The sequence below is a fragment of the Carettochelys insculpta genome, chromosome 22, assembly GCF_033958435.1.
Source record: "Carettochelys insculpta isolate YL-2023 chromosome 22, ASM3395843v1, whole genome shotgun sequence".
Taxonomy (NCBI): Eukaryota; Metazoa; Chordata; order Testudines; family Carettochelyidae; genus Carettochelys; species Carettochelys insculpta.
Window position 1 is genome coordinate 20918140 of NC_134158.1, and position 21134 is coordinate 20939273.

Genomic DNA, 21134 nt, shown 5'->3' on the forward strand with positions numbered 1-21134 from the left:
AACATCCATCTGGCGAAATCCCAGTTTGGATAATTCTTCAGCCCTAGAATTTCCCCCTTTGACATTGAAAGGGGAATCAGTCCCCACTCCCCACTTCAACGGGAAGGGTGACCCAGTGGTTAGGACACCAGACAACCTGGGTTGCATTCCCTGTTCCTCCCAAGGGAGCTTACACAGGTCACTGTTGCTCTGTGCCTCAGTTTCCCCATTGGTGCACGCTGCTCTCATTCGTGAGGACACCACACGAAAGAACATGAGGCGTTCCAACAACAGGGCCCACCCCACAGGAAGGCAAGTTAAGTTGGTGTGTGCCATTACAAACAGCTGCTGCCTTCCACCGCAGAGGCAGCTGCTTTTCGGTGAGCTACACCGGCAGCAAGTTGAGGGTGGAGAGGCGCGAGGGCTGAAGTATGAAAACAACGCCAGCTCCTAGACGGGGGGTGGGTAGGAAGCATATAATTAACTGGAACTCAGCGCAGGGGCGGGAAAGAAGCGCAGCCGAGCTCTGCTGACATGTTATTATAGAACTTTATTCTCGTTTCTATTGAGCTTTAGAAAAACACGGTAGGCGTCAGTGATAACAGACAGCTGGTACATTGCACGGCAAACCCCCCCCACCGCACGGCTCTCTAGAAGGCAGGAGGGATGCCCTCCCCAGAGCACGGGACAGCAGGCAGCCCCTGATCTGCACGTGCACCCTGATGCCCTGGGGCGTGGCAGGGCACTTGAAAACCATCCAACGCCCCTCTGGATCGGATGGTCTGCAAGGATCACACCCAGTCCCCCTGGACCTAAAAAAGCACAAGCAGCTGATACGTCGCTCTACCCGGCCTAGCCACTAGAGGAAGACAGAGAGCCAGGTGGGCTCCCCTGTGTCTTTTGGCCCACGCCCAGCCACTCTGGGCCCGAGCGGAGAAAGGGCATGCAGGCAAGGAACTGAGCCGGTTGGCTCTCGGCAACGTTCCAGGCAGGGAGGAGGAATGGGGGCCGATCGGTGGTTCAGTCAGCTGGCACAGGGGAGTTGCTTGGTGCATTTGGCTGTGTTTCTGTCCCGGCCCCCAGCAGGGAGAGCCGCAGCGCACGGAGTAGGATCAGGCGGCAACGGGGCCGAAGGGAGCCGACCCACCAACTCGGCAGCCATGTGGTGCCTCCTGGTGGCCCCCAGCCCAGAGCATGCAGCAGCTCAGCTGGGCATCCTGGGGGTCGGAGAGCAGGGGGCATCGGGGCATGAGGAGGCGGGGTTGGAAATCACACAGCAAAGAGAAGGGCGGGTTGCAGCGAGAGCAAAGAGGCCCAGGTCGCAGCACAATGCCCGGAGAGGCCAGGGCGTGCTCCAGGCCGGGGGTCCAGGCAGGCTCTTAGGAGTACATGGTGAGCTGCAGCCACTGCAGGGGAGAGGGGAAGAGAGGTCAGGTGAGAGTGGCAAGCAGCGCCATGAGGAAAACAGACCGGTCGGAGTCAGACGGGTTCCTGGAGCGTGGGCGTGGGGAGGAACAGGCTCCGGGGATCTGGTAGGATGTGTGGGGAGGGGCCATCCCACAAGGGCCCCAATGGCAGGGGTATGCAGGGCTGGGAGATGGGCCAGTCCCCATAGACAGGGATGAAGGAGGGGAGCCATTCCCATGGACTCCAGTGGGGTACGAGTGTGGAGATTAGGGAGGGGACCCAAAGGGGTGGGGGTGTGTGGAAAGGACCATTCCCCAAGGACCCCATGGCCAGGGATGGAGGAGGGGCCATCCTCCATGGACCCCAGTGCAGTGGGGGGCGAAGGGGGCGGTCTGTAGCCCCAGACATTTAGCTGGTGGCTTTGCTGGGGTGGAGCCCCTGCATCACAGTGCTGGGAAGTTCCGAGACTGCCCCCTTGGCCAGCAGGGGCGGCCTGAGGGAGCTGGGCTGGACCCGCCGACCCAGGAGGTCCCAGCCCACCCTCTGAGGAGGGTGCAGCAAGGAGACAGGAACCAAATCAGGGTCCCTGGCCGGACAGCACAGAGGACAGCCGGCCTCCCACCTCGCTCACCTCCTGGATGTTCACCCGGATCTGCCCATCTCCGTCCTTGTCCAGAGATTTGAAGGCACCTGCAGGAGGAAGGAGAGGGGGAAGGGTGACCTCAAGGTTAAGCTGGGACTCAGGAGATCTTGGGTCATCTGTGAGTCCCAGGCACTCCTCTGGTTACGCTGTCCCTCTCCCGGCTCCTTGTCATGCTGGAGCATCTACCTTTGGAGCAGGGACACTCTCTCACAGCATCTGTGCAGCCCCCGGCACAACACGAACCTCCCCAGTCGCTACCCACCAGTTCTGGGGACAGAATCCAGGAGTCCTGACTCCCAGCCCTCCCCCCGCCTTGCTCTAACCACTAGACACCACTCCCCTCCCACTGAGAAATTCCTTCCCCCACACGCAAGGTAGGGGGGTGAGGATGAGAGAGAAACTAGTTCAGGTGAACATCATCTACAATTGCTGTTGTTTTTTCCCATTAGTATAACAGGCCTTGCTCTGATTAGCTGCATTACGATAGCACCCAGCTGCCCAAGTCCTCTTCCTCCTGCCCCCATTGCGCCAGGCGCTGTACATTTTACTGCTATTAGGTGTTTTACAGTAGCACCTAGGAGCCCAAGTCAAGGACCAGCCCCCACTGTGCTAGGTGCTGCACATTTTAGTGTGATTAGGTGTATTATGGCAGCATTTCAGAGCCCTAGGCACAGACCATGCCCTGATCAGATTGGACCTCTCTAATACAGAACTCTCGTCTGGCAAACTCTGCAATCCGCTGTGATTTTAGTGAGCCAGACGATCACTTATCATGGGTGTGGCCAAGTTTCCTGGGGTCCCATAAAGTTTGCTTCCAGCCACCAGTCCTGGCTCTCAGTGTTCTGGGCTGTTCTTTAGCTGAAATTCACCCTTAAATGTCTTGTGAGAGCCCAGTCAGCTCTGGAAGTGTTGGGAATGAGCTAGAAAATATTGACCTCCTGTCGTCTGGAAAATTCTCTCATCCAGCACCAGTCAGGTCCTGAGGGTGTCAGATGAGAGAGGTTCAAATGGCATTAGAGGTATTTGGGTAGCACCTCTTTGCTGAGCAAAGGACCATGGCCCATCGTGCCAGGCGCTGTATGAACAGGGAACAAAAACCAGATGGGAGGGGCCCAGCTCACACTAGTGATGGGAGCGGAGGGGTTGGAGGGAGGGGAGAGGGGGACAGAGGACCCTGGAACCCCCACTTCCCCGGGCCTGACCCGCAGGCCACTTACGAAACATGGCGTCCAGGCGAACCAGGCAGCTGATGAAGTTGTCGAAGTCCATGTTTCCGTTCTCGTCTGAGTACCTGCGCACGATCATCTGGTACAGCTGCTCGTTCAGCCGGAAGCCTGGGGGGTGAAAGCGGCATGATGGTCACTCCCCGTCACTGTGGGACGGAGCCTGTCAGCCCTCCCCTGGCGGCTCCTTACCCGCTGCCTCGAAAGCACCTGGTAGCTCGTTGCTCCCGATGGTGCCGGACCGGTCCACGTCGTATTGCTTGTAGATACACTGGGGGGGGGCACAAGTTCCTTATGAAACAGAGAGGGACACCCCCCACCCTGCCATTGCAAACACAAGGCTGAAGACAGAGGCTGGGCGGGGAGGGGCACCAGACAGGGAGATGGAGGAGACGTGCGAGGGGAGAGGGGACAGGACCTGAGATATCCCCCCCGCCCCTGGGACTGCAGAGTGGAGGAGGGAACTAGGAAGCCCTCCCCCAGCTCAAGTGGCACATGGGGGGCAGGAGGGAGAGGAGAGGGAGAGGCCCCCACTGACATGGCAGCCCCTCCCTCAAAGGCTGGGGTGGCAGGAGCCGGGGGGAAGAAGGGAACGTCACAGGCAGAGCAGCCCCTTAACTCTGCCCCCAGGTGGGGACTGTTCAGATCCCAGCTGCCGGGGCCGGGACCCACAACTGCCCCCTGCCGGACACCGAGACCCCTCTGGCAGTGGTGGCACGGTGCTGGGAATTCTGGGTACCCAGCAGGCAATGCAGCTGTAACCCCCCCACCCCCCCTTGCCCCCATGCAGGGCTGAAACTGACACACACCAATGCCAGCCAGGAAGGCTCCTGGGATTGCAGGGCTGGAAAAGCCCCTCAGCCTGGGAGCCCCAAGGCCTCTCCTCCCCGTCCCCACGCCCGAAGGGGTACGGCAGCCACAGCCCCTCCCCCCGCTCGCTACCTGCCACTTCTTGATGTTCCCCCACAAGTACTTGAACTCCTCGAAGCCCAGCTTGCCAGTCGTGTCGCTCTGAGGCGCTCGCGGTCAAGGAACAAAGGCGCCGACCAAAGCCACCCGGGGCCTCCCATGTGAGCGGACACGGCCCCTTGGGCGAGGGCGCTCCCCAGCCTGGGCAGCCGGGCCCCAGAATAAGGGCGCATCAGGAGCATGGCTGAAGCTCACTGCACTGGGGCTATTCTCTGCCCCCCAGGACCCATAGGAGTGGATTGGGGCCATGGCTGGGGCACACTGCGCTGGGGCCGGTCTCTGCCCCCCAGGACCCATAGGAGGCAGACTGGGGGCACAGCCAGGGTGCCCTGCGATGTGTTTATTCTCTGCCCCACGGGGCCCATAAGGGGCAGATCAGGGGCACAGCCTGACTGCACTGAGCTGTGGCTATTCTCTGCCCCTCAAGGCCCATAGAAGTGTGACTTAGGTCGGCCTGGACACCTACTAGCCACTGGGCAGGGCCTAGAATACAGGGAGAGCAAAGGAGGTTTGAAGCCTTCGCAGCCCATCCCAAGCACCCAGGATGGGAGTGGAGGGGTCGGGGGCAGGAGCTGTCAATCAGGCCCTGGCCTGTGCAAAGGCTCCGGGGCTCAGACATCCCTGCGGGGTGAGGATACGTCCATGACAGCCACCATGCTGCGGCAGGTGTCAATCCCAAACCCGTCGGTCTTCAGGTCAGGATCTGGAAGACAAGAAAGCAAGTTGGGGCAATTTCAGATGATGGGGGTGGGAGGGAGGAGCGTGGGGCTGGGCTGCTCCAGCTGCAGCAGAGGGGGCTGGGGTTGGGCCATGGTGTGCAAGGGACGTGCAGGGCCAGGCTATGTCCGATGTGGGGCTAGGGCCAAGCTACGGCAGGTCTGGAGGGGGGAGATTTTGGGGCCAGGTCACAGCTGATGGGCGGCTGGGGCCAGGCTGCTGTGGGGGAGCCTGGGCTGAAGTCAGACAAGGGGAAACGAGGGGCCGGGATGACGCTGATGGGGGTCTGGGGCCAGGTCGCAGCTGATGGGGGGCTGGGGCCAGGCAGCTCCGGCTGCGGTGGGGGATGTTGTTGGAGCACGGCTGCCTTTGGGCTGCGGGAGGCTCCTGGTTCAGGCCATCTCTCCCCCAGCCACCAGGCTGCAGGCTGGACTGGGGCTGCCCTCCATCCCTCCTTGCACTGATGCCTCGCATACATGCACGGTGCCAGCTGGGCAGCCCTGAGGCCATGCAGCTTCCAGGGAGCTACACCTAGGTGGGGCCTCTGTGGCCCCAGGATGCCCCATCACCATGCGCAAAGCGCGGCTGTGCTCTGGGACACAGGGCCCAGCCAGCATCGACCTTTCAACCATTTTGTAAATTCCCCAGCCAAGGCGCCATTTGGCCCACGGGCCCCACTTACGTCTGGTCACCACCTTGTTGAGAATGTTCATCAGCTCCGAGGCGCTCACTTCCATGTCCTGCCGCAGAGCACAGAGACGGAGACATCACCCCAGGCTGGAGCGACTCTCGCCCCGGACCAGCGCGCCCCCCAGGGAGCCGCTCCTGAGCTACCCTGGACAGAGGTGGCGGCCCCCTTGCAGCCCGTAAACCCCTAGAGTCCACCGCTGCAAAGGAGTCGGGGCAGGGCTACCTACAGAGGGGAAGTCGGAGGGCAGGAGGCCTTTGATTCTGGGACCCGCTTTGCGAAAGGGCTGCGAATTGGCTGGGGCTGACACCCCTCAAATCAGGCCCAAGGGGCCTCGGGTTCGGAGCCCCCGAGGTGAAAACTTGGGCCCAAGGAGACGCCCTCGCAGCTGGACAGGGGACCTTTCCAGATGGATGCTCAGAGAGAGGGCGGCAAAATGCTTACATCTCCTGCCAGCTGCACGAAGAGACGCCGAAACTGACGAACCTCCTCGCTCTCGTTGGCTTCCACGTTGGAGAAATGGCTGCGAGGGGGCTGCAGGGAATGGGGCGGGTTGGGGGGAGACATGGAACGTTACAGAACAGATAGCCTGCTTGGTTTAAAACATCTCTCGCCACTGTTCCTGGGGCCCACCGGTGGGCACAAAATCCTTAGTAAAACATATTTCAGCTCCTGTACCGGAGGCCCAGTCCAAGAGGAGGAGTTACAGCCTGGACGTGGGGACAATTCTCGTTAGGGTGGACAAGCAAAGCAGGGGACTTTCATGGCACTGCCAGGAGGGTTTTATAAGCGGGTCGGGGTGGATCTCTGGCAGAAAATGTTTCCCCCACCCCCGACCCCAAGAGTGTCTCCAGACTGAATTAAACAGGATTGGATATTGACAACCATAAAGGGCCAGCTACTCACTCCTGATTTACACCATCCGAGATGGGCTTCCCAGTGGGGTGAATGGGTGTCACTCCTATAAATAGGTGTCACTCCACTGGTGTCAGAGCCCCAGGTGGTGTAAACGGGTGTCACTCCACTGGTGTCAATGGGGCCAGATCCCCAGCTGGGGTAAATCAGCATTACTCTATTGACTTCACAGGAGCCAGTTTACCCCACCAGAGGAGGATGCGGCTCAAAGAGACAACCTGAATCAAGCCCAGCCACCTTCCCTTCCCTCTCCAGGAAATATGATTTTATTTGCAGGGTGCGATCCCATTCCCCCATCACCCACAGCGCCCTCCAGGGCAAAGAGGGAAAAGCCCCTAATTTCTAGCGTACAACCGGACGGATGTCTTAGGACGTCCTTTGCGTGCCACCAAGCAGCAGCAAGAGACACAAACCCCATTTACTTCTCTTCGCAGATCTCTTTTGAAAAACCCAGTGCAGAGCTCTCAATCATGGCCCCGACCCTGGGCACAGGGCCGTGCTCATGCCTACCCCCACAAAGCCAATGTGGCTCCAGCCCCACACTTTGCTTCTAGCTCAGCAGCGCAGGGCCCCTGTTAATATCTGACACGCATTGTTAGAAGCAGCCCAGGGAGGGCTATAACAAGGGAGCTGTAATTAGGGCTTACCGGTGGCTCCGGGTTATACTGAGCAGCAGCTTCACTGGGAGATAGAAGGGGAAAAATAGAGGAAATCGTTACAAAGGGTCTTTTATAAACACCCGAGTCCCTCTGATAAAGTTGTTATATATTTGCATTTACGGCAGCACCAGCCAAAATCGGGGACAAACTGCTGCCAAAAAACCAAGCACAATCAGGTCTTGTGCTAGGCACTGCCCGGACCCCAGCAGAGATCAGCGCCCCGTCAGGCTGGGCACTGCACAGACCTTGACCGACAGCAGGAGCCTTGCACTGCACAGACCCTGACTGAGACTGTACCTGCTCCCAAAAGCTTCCCATATGCGTAGACCAGGAAATAGTTCTTGTGCCAATTTTACAGATGAGGAAACTAAGGCCCAGTGAGATGCAGAGACTCGCCCAAGGTCACACAGGAAGCCCAGTGTCAGAGACAGCCATACAGTCCAGAAGAGCCCAGCCCAGATCCTCTCCATTTAATGCATTTAATGTTTTGCAAATACTGCAGCAGAGAGGGGACTGAGGCAATCGCATCCCAGAACTGATGCTACAGCTGTTGTCAAGTGAAACACTGCACCAGAAAGCTGCAGCGAGAGCCATCTTTTTGTTGCGTGCCTGTACAGCGCCTGACACCAAGGAGGTCTTGTCTGCCCCAGGGCTTCCAGATGCCCTATCATATATGTTACAGCGCCTTCTGTCCCTAGAGTCCCACGTGCTCTCAGAGCACTTTACAAAGGCAATTACGCTTCCTGTTCCCAACTACACAAATGGGGAAACTGAGGCACAGAGCACCACCAGGTTCACATGGAGACAGCAGCCCTGAATGCGCCTATCTCCCCACCCGGCGTCCTAGCCATTAGACTACGCTACCTCCCCTGTGCACAACGCTGGGCGCAATAAACTGCAGAACCAAATTTTCAATTCGGAGGCAGAGCCCTGTAAGAACCGCTGCAGCGCCCCACCCCAGAGGTGGCAGCTGGCCAGCGCAGGGTGAGGAATTGCCGTGCGTGTGGTTTGCAGGGCCTATGCAAAGTGCTTGGGGACCTTTCGCATGGGATGCGCTGGGGAAGCATCCGTGATGACAGAAGAGCCCAGAAGAAGGGAAGGAACTGAGGGGTGGGACTTTCCCTGCACTCCCTTGGGTGCGGGGGCGGGGAGGGGCGCATTCCGGGGGCCTGTGTCTCTTGTGAGTTCCCCCTATGTGGGCAAACCAGTCTGACGGAAAACCCAAGCAAGCTGGAGCTGCCCAGCCGCACCTGACACCCGGCCCTTCCTGCCAGCAGCAGGGCAGGGCACTGCACTCAGAGAATACCTCAAGCCAGAGTAGCAAAGGGACAGGTCACCACTTGCTCTGTATCCCTGGTGCCTTCAACACACTGGCTTTGCCCAGCCTGCAGGCTGAAATCGGGACTCCTCCAGCCCCGAATTCACCGGCAAATCGCTCTGTGGGGACCAGCTCCTCTCACCGGGCCCTAAGCGACTTGATTCACAAGGGACCATGGATCAAGGGGCGCCAGGTAACAGGGAAAAAGGCAGAGACAGCTGGAAGGGAATTAAAGTGAAAACGAGACTCGGATGGGAATGAGCTGGGGACAGTCTTCGTCCAGGAGGCCTCGTCTCACCCAGGCTCCTTTCCAGTTTTGCTACGCCAGGCTCCAAGGCAGAGCTCAAACAGCGTCTTTGTCTCAGCAGGCTGGCACCTCACCCGCCTGGGAGAGCCCCCCTAGCCGCATGCTCCTCTGGTGGTCCCATGGGGGGTCCATTCCCAGAGAGTCGTTATCCAGGGTTCACAGTGCCGTTGGAAGGGGAACGGCCCCAGGTCCAGTGCCGATCCCTGTCTGCATCGACGATTTAGATGTCTGGGGATGATCCCAGGTTAGGATGTGCTTAAAATTCAAAATGATCTGGACAAAGTGGAGAAATGGCCCTCAGGAAAGCAGAGAGGGAGAGTTCAGTGGTTTGAGCATTGGCCTGCTAAACCCAGGGCGGAGAGTTCAATCCTCAAGGAGGCATTTTAGGTGTCTGGGACAAAATAGACTTAAAAAAACTGGCAGGGATGGTGCTTGGTCCTGCCAAGAGGGCAGGGGACTGGACTCAATGCCCTCCTGACATCCCTTCCAGCTGCATGAGAGGTAGAAGGACAAATGTGAAGCGCGTCATTGAGGGCATGTCTGTGCTACCTGGTAGATGGACCCAGTCAGGGTCAGTCTTCGGGGGGAGGGAGGTCTGAGTTTGCACATCTCGGGGTAATTGCCAGAAATCCAGTTATGACAGTTGACCCCTAGATGCCTCAGTCTGATGAGGAGTAAGGAAGGGCAAGGGGAGAGTTTCTCCTGTCAACCTCCCTCAGAGAGGGCAGCCAGGTAAGTCGATTATAGACAAGTCAATTCCAGCTATGCAGGGCCCAGCAGCTGGACTCGCGTATCTACGACCAACTAAGATCTAGAGTAGACCCAGCCTTAGGCAGGATCAGGTGCGCACATCCAAAATGGGCTATGACTGTCCCACTGTTGCAAAAAGAGCAGATGTCCTCCCAGGCCATATTAGCAGGAATATTGCAAGAAAGACATGAGAAACAATCCCACTCTATGTCACGCTGTCTAGGCCTCAGCTGGAGTATTGCATCCAGTTCTGCGTGCCACTTTTCAGGAAAGAGGTGGATAGACTGGAGAAAGTCCAGAGGAGAGCACAAACTTCGACCTAACCCCTACAGCAAACAACAACAGTGCTGGGGATGCAGCTAACCTGACCTGGCTACAGTCCCCAGTGGCTATAGGGCCAGCCCCCCACATTGTAGTATAAAATTCTATTTTAGCTATATTTAGTTTAGGATAACATTGTCATTTAGCACAATGTTGCAGCCCTTGACTTGAAAAGTTGACCTGTATCTACTGTTGAACTCAGACTTAAGATAAATATTGTATAAGAATATGAAGAGTGTTTGTTAAAACTAAATTGATGTCAGACATCAAGGAACTCAACACACAAGCCGGTCAGTGCAGTGGGCCATTCTGTTAAAGACCTGAGAATTTGTATTCTGGAACAAAGAGAATTTAACAACAGATTAGAGCGAGAGATTTGTGAGTTAGACTATATATTTAAATTCGACACATTAACATGTGGTATGAAGAGAGACATCAGAACAAGACAGGAGAAGTCATTCTCCCGCTCTACTCTGCGCTGGTTAGGCCTCAGCTGGAGTATTGTGTCCAGTTCTGGGCACCGCAGTTCAAAAAAGATGTGGAGAAAATTAGAGAGGGTCCAGAAAAGAGCGACAAGAACGATTAAAGGTCTAGAGAAGGTGACCTATGAAAAAAGGTTGAAAGAACTGGGCTTGTTTAGTTTGGAAAAGAGAAGGGAGTCATAAGGAGGAAGGAGAGAACTTGTTCTCCTTGGCCTCTGAGGATAGAACAAGAGGCAACGGGCTTAAACTGCAGCAAGGGAGGTTTAGGTTGGACATTAGGAAAAAGTTCCTAACTGTCAGGGCGGTCAAACAGTGGAATAAGTTGCCAAGGGAGGTTGTGGAATCTCCATGGCTGGAGATATTTAAGAACAGGTTAGATAGATGTCTATCAGGGATGGTTTAGACAGTACTTGGTCCTGCCATTGGGGCGGGGGCTGGACTCGATGGCCTCTCGAGGCCCCTTCCAGTCCTAGGCTACGTCCACACGTGCAGCCAACATCGAAATAGCTTATTTCGATGTTGCGACATCGAAATAGTCTATTTCGATGAATAACGTCTACACGTCCTCCAGGGCCGGCAACGTCGATGTTCAACTTCGACGTTGCTCAGCCCAACATCGAAATAGGCGCAGCGAGGGAACGTCTACACGTCAAAGTAGCACACATCGAAATAGGGATGCCAGGCACAGCTGCAGACAGGGTCACAGGGCGGACTCAACAGCAAGCCGCTCCCTTAAAGGGCCCCTCCCAGACACAGTTGCACTAAACAACACAAGATACACAGAGCTGACAACTGGTTGCAGACCCTGTGCCTGCAGCATGGATCCCCAGCTGCCGCAGAAGCAGCCAGAAGCCCTGGGCTAAGGGCTGCTGCCCACGGTAACCATAGAGCCCCGCAGGGGCTGGAGAGAGAGCATCTCTCAACCCCCCAGCTGATGGCCGCCATGGAGGATCCAGCAATTTCGAGGTTGCGGGACGCGGATCGTCTACACGGTCCCTACTTCGACGTTGAACGTCGAAGTAGGGCGCTATTCCTATCTCCTCATGAGGTTAGCGACTTCGACGTCTCGCCGCCTAACGTCGAAGTTAACTTCGAAATAGCACCCGACGCGTGTAGACGCGACGGGCGCTATTTCGAAGTTGGTGCCGCTACTTCGAAGTAGCGTGCACGTGTAGACGCAGCTCTAGTGTTCTATGATTCTACCTAATGCATTACAAGGACTGCTTCCCTTCCTTTGATGCTCGTAATTACCTCAGACAAGACAATCAACATCCCCCCACCTCTCACTCCCTCCTTCAATCCTATTTGATTTGTCAGTTTTTATTGCAGTTTTTTTTTCCGGTCCTCTGTCCTTATAAATGTCAGTCTGTATTGGAAATGAAATTGATCTGAAGAAGTGGGTCTGTCCCACAAAAGCTCATCACTGAGTGAGTCATTTTGTTAGTCTTTAAAATGCTACATTTCTCCTACTTTGTTTTGTCTAAATGCTGTATTGTCTCAACCAGGGGTCTGCAACCTGCAGCTCCAGAGCCACACACAGTTCTTTTAAGGACTTTGTTGTGGCGCCCAACGCTATAATTGCAAAGTTAAAAAATAAATAATTCCTCCTGATTATCTTTGAATGTCTAAAGGTCTAAAAAAAGTATAATTCATATCTAAATAGTCACCATTGGCAACTCTGCCCACATATTTACCCCACAGACACCATCACTGGACTAAACCACGTCAGTTACACGATTGGGGGCCCGTATTCCTGTGCCTCCACTAACGTTATATATGCTATCATGTGCCTGCAAAGCCCCTCTGGTATGTATATTGGATAGACTGGGCAATCACTTCGCCAAAGAACGAATGGAAACAAATCAGACATAAGGGATCTGAATACATATAAATGTGTCAGTGAGCATTTCAAGGTGTTACAGACCTGAGAATCTGCATCCTACGACAAAGAGACTATAAAACCAGATTACAAAGGAAGACATCTGAACTGGAATTTATTCTCAAATTCGACCACAATTACCTTATGGCGTTGCAAAGACAGCTTCCCATCTTTGCTATTATAGCGACCTCAGGCAAGTCACCTAATAGACACTTGCCTGAAGTAACTTCCTCCCTACCCTTCCCCGCCTCCAGCTGATCTGTCAGTTTTCATTTAATTTTTTTGTTTTCTATCTCTCCGTTTTATATTCGTCGTGCCAGTTCATTTTCAGCACTATTCCAGATCACAGAATCATAGAATTCCAGGGCTGGAAGGGACCTCAGGAGGTCATCTAGTCCAGCCCCCTGCTTCAAGCAGGATCAACCCCATCTAAGTCATCCCAGCCAGGACCTTGTCAAGCCGGGACTTAAAAACCTCTAGGGATGGAGAATCCACCACCTCTCTAGGCAACGCATTCCAGTGCTTCACCACCCTCCTGGTGAACAACAAGAAGTCTAGTGGCACTTTATAGACTAACAGATATTTTGGATTCATCTGATGAAGTGGGTCTTTGCCCACAATAGCTTATGCTGCAAAATATCTGTTAGTCTGTAAGGTACCACAAGACTTCTTGTTGTTCTCGAAACTACAGACTAACACAGCTACCTCCTCCGATACTTGCCTCCTGGTGAAGTAGTTTTTCCTAATATCCAACCTACTCCTCTCCTTCTGTAACTTCAGACTATTGCTCCCTCTTCCGCCATCTGTCACCACTGAGGACAATTTCTCTCCATCCTCTTTAGAGCCCCTCTTCACGAATCATAGAATAGGACTGGAAGGGACCTCGAGAGGCCATCGAGTCCAGCTCCCTGCCCCAAGGGCAGGACCAAGCACTGTCTAAACCATCTCTGAAGTTGAAGGCTGCTATTAAATCACCCCTCATTCTTCTTTTCTGTAAACTAAATAAGCCCATATCCCTCAGCCTCTCCTCACAGGTCATGTGCTCCAGCCCCTTAATCATTTCTGTTGCCCTCCGCTGAACCTGCTCTGGCACATCCACATCCTTTCTATACTGGGGGGCCCAGAACTGGACACAATATTCCAGATTCCTCACCGGTGCCGAATAGAGAAGATCTGCAGAAGTGGGTCTGCCCCACAAAAGCTCATCACCTAATAAATTATTTTGTTAGTCTTTAAAGTGCTACATGACCGCTTTTTTGTTTTGTCATATCTAAATAGCAAACGATATGAGATCTCCAAATGCTGGATAACGCCCTCGTAGTGTCCTCCAGAGAGAAGGTTTGGGAGTGAAAGTCAGGCAGACAGTGGTACAACCACACACATGTGAAGTATGAGGAAAGAGAATATATAAAAAGGTTGTGACCGTCCTGCAGCAAACATGGGTCACATTACAAATCATTGTGTGCGCACTGCTCTTAAAATAGGGGTTACAAAAATATCTGGTTTGATGTTATTCGTTAAGGACCGTCTCGTATTCACGTGCATTGTGGCTCTTGAATTATGAGTTTTTTACCGAACTGGAAAAAGTGGCTCTTCTTGCCGTTTTGGTTGCCGACCTGTGGTCTCTACGCTAATGAAAGCCCCTTGTGTGAATGAAGAATATGTGTGATAGGTGTGAGATCATCCCCATATGTTCTAGACAGGGACCAGGACAGGCACTGGTATAGCTGCATATCCTCATTAAAGTGCGAGAAGAGAGCATACAGCCGGACTCTGGAGGAGAAAGCAGGCAGATGTCAATGAGACCAAGACAGCAGTGATCAAAACCAGCATGAGACGGTAGATAAGAGATGAGAAAGAAACAAACAGATGCAAAATCCCCTGATCCAAATGCAAGAAAACTGGTCTAAGAAGGGGGCAGCTCTGCCTCAGACTCCGGATTCATCTGTCCTTTCCACTGGGATCTCAACCTGGGCCGAAAGGAACCTGCTCCCAATCCATCCTTGCACTTCATGAGCTTGGCCAACTAACTGAATGGGAGCAACAGACCGGGGGTGACGGGGTGTGGAATATGCCAGTGACTTCTCTATTGTGCTCTCAATAAACGTGGCGTGTGGCCTCTTCCCTAACAAAGATCTCATGTGCTTCTTAGGAGCATAACAGCGTGTAATGATTTTGGAAGGTCTCCATCCAGTTCGGCAACAGGCAACCTAGGCTACTGAGTGGGCTCCTTCATTTTAGTGGGCTGCAAGACTGTCGTAACCAAGACAAGAAGGACCTGGCTTAGCTGGCGGGAAGGGAGATTTAGGTGAGATATCAGGGAAAACTTTCTAACTCCAACGGGAGTTAAGCTTCCCTGGTGGGGTTGTGGCATCCCCGTTGCTGGAGGCTTTTAAGAACAGGCTGGGGAAAAAACCTTTCTTGGGGCTGTTCAATGTTTCTTTGGCCCCATCTCAGTACGGAGGGCGGAGACCAGGTGATCTCTCGAGATCGCCTCCATTCTGACCTTGCTGTGTCTTTGCTCTCCTTAATACAACCTTCTGAGAGCCCATGATGAAAAATGCCCTGACCTCGGTCGCTGTGTGTCTGGGGGCGCCCGGCCCGACGGGGCCCTGACCTCGGTCGCTGTGTGTCTGGGGGCGCCCGGCCCGACGGGGCCCTGACCTCGGTCGCTGTGTGTCTGGGGGCGCCCGGCCCGACGGGGCCCTGACCTCGGTCGCTGTGTGTCTGGGGGCGCCCAGCCCGACGGGGCCCTGACCTCGGTCGCTGTGTGTCTGGGGGCGCCCGGCCCGACGGGGCCCTGACCTCGGTCGCTGTGTGTCTGGGGGCGCCCGGCCCGACGGGGCCCTGACCTCGGTCGCTGTGTGTCTGGGGGCGCCCGGCCCGACGGGGCCCTGACCTCGGTCGCTGTGTGTCTGGGGGCGCCCGGCCCGACGGGGCCCTGACCTCGGTCGCTGTGTGTCTGGGGGCGCCCGGCCCGACGGGGCCCTGACCTCGGTCGCTGTGTCTGGGGGCGCCCGGCCCGACGGGGCCCTGACCTCGGTCGCTGTGTCTGGGGGCACCTGGCCCGACGGGGCCCTGACCTCGGTCGCTGTGTGTCTGGGGGCGCCCGGCCCGACGGGGCCCTGACCTCGGTCGCTGTGTCTGGGGGCACCTGGCCCAACGGGGCCCTGACCTCGGTCGCTGTGTGTCTGGGGGCGCCCGGCCCGACGGGGCCCTGACCTCGGTCGCTGTGTGTCTGGGGGCGCCCAGCCCGATGGGGCCCTGACCTCGGTCGCTGTGTGTCTGGGGGCGCCCGGCCCGACGGGGCCCTGACCTCGGTCGCTGTGTGTCTGGCGGCACCCGGCCCGACAGGGCCCTGATCTCGGTTGTGGAGCGCAGATCGCAGCATAATGCCAACGACAAAAGCATGTACTAACCTGATGGCACTGATCACTCCCCCAATGATGCCCATGGCTCTGCCGCCACCACCTCCACCGCCTCCTCCACCGCCGCCACTCAGGAACCCTCCGATCACATTCCCGATGTTCCCTCCAATGCCACCGCCTCCACCGCCGCCGCCACCTCCTCCGCCCCCTCCTAGGAAGTTCTTGATGAGGAACATCTGGGCGGCCTCGAGCTGGAGGAAAATCTGCAAACAGAGGAGCTGCAAGAAAACCGAGGCAAGGCTGGTCAGTGCCCCCCTTTCTCAGTCCACTGATCATTCTGCGCTGGCCTTGGTCAACAAAACGTTGCCACCCCTTGCAGAGAGGACTTGTCTCTCAGGCAGGACTGCAGCACAGAGTACACGTCCCTTCACTCGGGAGTAACTGGCTGGCAGGCTGCCCCCATTAGCACCACCCACAGTGTCTGCTCAGCCAGCCTCACAACACAGGCTGCTCAGAAGCGGGCAAGCAGCAGGCACAAGCCCCTGGTTACTCCCGGCCCATTCCAGGGCCCAATTCTGCAGCACACCAAGCGCCCTCTAATTCCTACTGGCTCCCTGGGGCGAGGGAGAGTGCAGCACCTTGCAGGATCCGGATCGGGGGTTGTCAAAACAGGGAATCAAACTGCAGCGCAACCACTGGAATCAGGGGGGCTGTGCTTTTGCAGGCAGAGAGCGCTCTGGGAGGGGAGCGGCGTCTAGTGGTTGGAGCGCAGGGCTGGGCACCAGGACTCCTGAGTTCTAACCCCCAGTGTGAGAACGGAGGGGAGGAGGGTCAGGACTCCCGGGTTTCTCCACAGCTCTGGCAACAGGAGACAGGCTAGCATGGGGTGAGCAAACGTTTTACACTGGGCCCCACTTTTCATCTCCGCAATTAACATGACACCACCCCCAGCCTGTCTCGTGTCATCCAAAGCAAGGGAGATTTCGCTTGTGCTCGTACGGAAAAAACCCCTTTTGGCACGTGTCAGAAAAAAGTCTGTAGAAGGTAAAAACATTATTAATCAGTGACATAAAAACAGGAACGTAGTCCAACGTTCTTAACGAGCTGGATGAGCCTGAGACCCAGCGGCCAATGGTGCTGAGCCCCCCGCTTCTGAAATCCCCCCCCCCACTTTGTGCACCCCTGGTCTAGCACAGAGCTTTCTAGGATAGAGCGCCACCCATCTGCTGGGGAGTGAGTAAAGGGGGGCCCTTCCTGCCCCCACCACCAGACACACAGCTCCCCTGACGAATCCCTGGGACAAGGGGCTGGAGAGGCCTAATCTGGCCCAACCCTGGCTACTTGGGAGGGAGAGGGCCACCCCCCATAAGCATCCCATCCTCCCAGGCTTTCCCTATCTCCCAATCCCGAGGGCCAGCAAGAGGGGAATTCTGCTGGTCCCCAGCCCCTCCAATGTTTGCATCCCACGACTGCGGCAGGGAGACATGCACACACAGCCACAGGCGGGCACAGACCCCCCCACTGCAAGGGTTGGGCCTGGGTCGGGTGGGAAAGCTGCATCTCTCAGTTCACAGCACACAGGACGCAGCTGCAGGTAGCCCGCGCATGACACGCAGCTGCTGCCACTCCAACCCCAGGGGCAGGCGCTGGTATTGTCCCAGCTGCTGGCTCAGGCACGGATCCTAGGAAGGCCTAAAAATTAAGCCTTAGCAGACCTCTAGCCTCTAAGCTGGATTGGAAGAGAATGGAGTCAGGTGTCCCAGCTCTGCCATTCACTTCCTGTGTGACCTTGGGCCAATCAAGCCTTCCTCAGTGCCTCAGTTTCCCCTGCTGTGAAATGGGGAGAATACCCACCACGTGGCACCATGAGGGTTAATTTACAGTACAGCCCCTGCTGCCAAGTGACAAGTCACAAAAGAATTTCGGTTCCTTGGCGACAGTTTTCCCTCTTTTGTTTGGAGCAGAGGAGATGGCTGGTCAGTTGCAGCAGACCCCAGGGAAGATTTAAAGCCAGTGCTGCAGGAAGAGCAGTGCCCAGGCCGTGAGAATCAAAGAACAGTGGGGCATTGTCTGGGGCGTGTTTGTAAGCAGAATTACAGTGAACAGAGACAAAAGTTAACAGAGCCAGAAAGTGGGCCCCCGCAGCAAACAGCAGCAGCACTGCCCATCTCAGCTCCTCACCAAACATATCCACTGACTCTCCCCGCGCAGTTAGAGGCGAGCAAGCTGGATTCTATGAGTTTTATGCAAGAGACACAGGTTCCTTAGCTGTAGAACCCCTGATCCCAGGCCTGGCAGACAGCACGTGGCACAGACTGTTTAAAGACACACCTGCTGCTCGACTTGCGGGCTGGTCCGATTTGACTGTGCCTCACAAGGGGCTCTGCCAGCAAGGCTCTAGCAAGGCTCCCGAGGCCAACCTGGCTCCCAGAACAAGCGGTAGGACAGTAAAAGCTGCGTGGATGCAGCCACCCACCTCTCTCTCTAACCAAGAAGGGCGGGGAAAGAAGCAGGGGTCCAGCTGTCAAGTTCTTCACTCCAACCACTAGACTCTACTCCCCTCCAAGTTGGGAATAGAACCCAGGAGGCCTGGCTCCCAGCCCATACTGTTCTATCCACTAGACGGCACTCCCCTCCCAGAAATAGGAACACAACCCAGAAGCCCTGGTGCCCAGCCTTGCTGCTCTAACCACTAGACCCCACTTCCCTTCTCCCACCCCTCTGCTCTAATCACCAGACCCTCCACTCCTGAGGTCACTGAACTGAACCCAGGAGCTGGGAGGACCCAACCCATCCTCCAGGCCACACAGAAGGGAGAAGAGCGCCCCGGAGCTGGAAATGCAGCAGCCCAAGGGCAGAGGAGCTGGGTGTGGGCCTCAGCTGGGGAAAGAAGCAGCTACCAGAGCCGCAGGAGACCTCTGGGCGCCAGGCCAGATGCCCGGGGGGTGGGGAAGAGAGAGACAATGGGGCGTTGGCTCCAGTGGGGGTGGCGGGGCAGACAGTGGGGAGCAGCTATCCAACACAGCCTACAAGAAGCCTAGTAGGCCCAAAGCTGAGCAAGCCAGCCATTGGCTGGGGAGTGAGTAAAGGGGGGCCCTTCCCGCCCCCCCCCCGGACACAAAGCTCCCCTGAGGAATCCCTGGGACAGGGGGCTGGAGAGGCCTAGTCAAGCCCAACCCTGGCTCCCTTACTTGGGAGGGGAAGGGCCACCCCCCTGCAGGCATCCCATCCTCGCCAGCTTCCCCCATCTCCCAATCCTGAGGGACAGCAAGGGGAGAATTCAGCCTCCTTGTAGGCCTGCTGGTCCCCAGCCCCTCCAACGTTTGCCTCCCGCGGCTGCTGCAGGGAGACAAGCACACACAGCCACAGTCCCGGAGCGGGCGAGAGGAACTGGTGTAAACAGCAACGGTGTAAGGAGAATCTCTCACACACACACACACACACACACACGTCCCTGGAATCCCTGCAGAGAGGGAAGAATCCAGGATGGAGGGGGACCACAGACCCTTGTGGGGAATCCAGTGTAAAGCAGGGGCAGATACCCCTGGAATCCCGTGTACGCAGGAAGCATGAGATTCCCTGAAATCCAGGTGGAGGGGAAGACGTCCCCCCAGAGGATCACGGTACGAGGGATGGGGAGGGGAAGGAGGGATCCAGTTTAGAGAGGCACAAGATGCCTCCCCAGGGAGAAATCCAGTGAGGTGTAGAGAAGCAATCCCATGAGGCAAGCATAAGATGACCCCCCACCCCCGGAGCAGCAGCTCTCTGCCAGGGGGAAATACACCTCAGGGGGTAACCTCAGTGGTTTTCCAACGGGGGCAACCCCCCCTGCCTAGTTTTACTGCAGACCTCAGAACCAGCCCGCGCGAACTCAGTGCCAGCTGAAATTTCTGACAGGCAGGGACTCGTTTACACCAGTCCACCAGCGAGCCACTGCAGTGTAAATACGAGAGACGCCCCAACGAGGATATAACTGTGCATTGTAACAGGCCATGTCCACGGCTGGGTAACGCTGTATTTTTATGGCTGATTTTCCAAGCCAGCGGCCTTTCCAGCAGATGTACCAGAGGGGTCACTGTGTTAGTCTGTATCCTCAAAAACAACGAGAAGTCCCGTGGCATCTTAGAGACTACCAAATTTATTGGAGCATAAGCTTTCGTGGGCACGGACCCAATCTGACACCGTGGGTCTGTGTCCACGAAAGCTTACGCGCCCATAAATCTGGAAAGGGTGAGCACCACAGGGCTAGAGCTCTGGGCGGGGGAGAACCCCAAAGAGGGCAGCAACTTGGGAAGGGATGAAGTGGGATGGGACCAGAGAGAAGGGCCTAGCCAGCAGGTAGATCCGCAGTGTGCAAAGTGGGGGTGGGCCCCCTTGGGGGGGGGGGGGTTATGAAGTCTCATGGGAGGGGGGCACAGCAAGATCGGCTGCTGACATCAGGCTTATTTATCCTATGAAAATGTTTAACTCTGCCCCGGTTTTCGGGCGTGTGTATCATTCACACTCACAAACCGAGTCATAAAGTTTTACATTCTACAAACTTCTTACACGTGCCCAAAGATGTTTATTCGAGTACACAGATCTACACACACACACAGGCACACAACTGACATTTCTGCCGGTTTGGCTGACATTAAGCAGGCGGTGGGGGGTGGGGGGGGGGTGGGAAGGGGGTCCTGCTATTTGCAGGGACAAAAAGTGGGGCCCAGCATAAAAAAGTTTGCTCAGGCTGAGGCAGGTCACTAGGGCTCTAGAGGGGGCCCAGGGATTCCCAGGCAGGGGTCAGAGCGCTTCTTAGGGAGGGGGCGACCCAGGGGGCCCCTCACCTCCAGGGAAAGGGCAGAGCGGGGGGGGGGCTGGGGAGCCCACGAGGATCCGGTGGGGGAAGGGGGGGATCCGAGAGCCCCGGGGGGCGGGCAGGGCTCAGGGCTCCAGTGCACGGGGCAGCAATGGGAGCGGGGCCGGTGCGCATGGGGAGGCAGAGGGCTTTGCGGGGGGGGGGCGGTGCACCTGCCCCCCCAGGGACCTGGGGCACCGGCGACCAGGACAGGGGGCTGGACGCGGGGGTGAGGAGCCAGCGCGCCACGGGCCCCCCCGGCCCTACCTGCGAGAGGCGATGCGGGGCGCGGGGCTCCGGGATCTGCCTGCAGCGGGCCTGTGTCAGCGGCCGGGCCGGGACTGCGCGACCTACCACGCCCGAGCGAGTCACTGCAGCTGGGCGCCGCAGCCGCCGGGTCCTAGCACCGCACGCCCCTGGAGCCGCCCTCCTCCGCGGGGGCCCTAGTGCCCGCCCTCGCCGAGGGGCGAGAACGAGAACCCAGAGGTCCCGATTCCCAGGGGCCCCCGCTTCCTGCCCAGAACCCAGGAGTCCTGGCTTCCACCCCAGCCCCCCTCCCGATCTGTCTCCCTGCCCAGGGCTGCGGAGAGAACCCAGGAGTCCTGGCTCCCAGCCGCTCACGCTCTAACCACTAGGCATCGTTCCTTGCTCAGAGCTGGGAAAAGAACCCAG

At 56.8% G+C, this 21134-nt stretch overlaps 1 protein-coding gene across 1 annotated transcript; it reads right to left on the reverse strand.

Moving 5' to 3' along the window:
* Positions 1 to 509: 509 nt before the first annotated feature.
* CAPNS1 (calpain small subunit 1) lies at positions 510 to 20853 on the reverse strand. Its single transcript, XM_075016646.1, has 11 exons — positions 20730 to 20853; positions 15677 to 15903; positions 7189 to 7222; positions 6071 to 6160; positions 5621 to 5678; positions 4860 to 4924; positions 4195 to 4263; positions 3445 to 3523; positions 3247 to 3363; positions 2018 to 2076; positions 510 to 1385 (listed from the first exon to the last, which is right to left on the reverse strand). Exons 2-11 carry the CDS (start codon positions 15859 to 15861, stop codon positions 1359 to 1361), a joined length of 783 nt encoding a protein of 260 aa, XP_074872747.1. The 5' UTR covers positions 15862 to 15903; positions 20730 to 20853; the 3' UTR covers positions 510 to 1358.
* Between the last annotated feature and the right edge of the window lie 281 nt (positions 20854 to 21134).

Bases quoted from the DNA above. Each gene is read 5' to 3' on its own strand.
- CAPNS1 (XM_075016646.1), bottom strand. From the start codon at position 15,861: ATGTTCCTCATCAAGAACTTCCTAGGAGGGGGCGGAGGAGGTGGCGGC. The intron at 7,223-15,676 runs GTTAGTACATGC...TCTATCTCCCAG, and splicing joins GGAGTGATCAGTGCCATCAG to TGAAGCTGCTGCTCAGTATA. The intron at 1,386-2,017 runs GTGAGCGAGGTG...TCTCCCCTGCAG, and splicing joins TCCGGGTGAACATCCAGGAG to TGGCTGCAGCTCACCATGTA.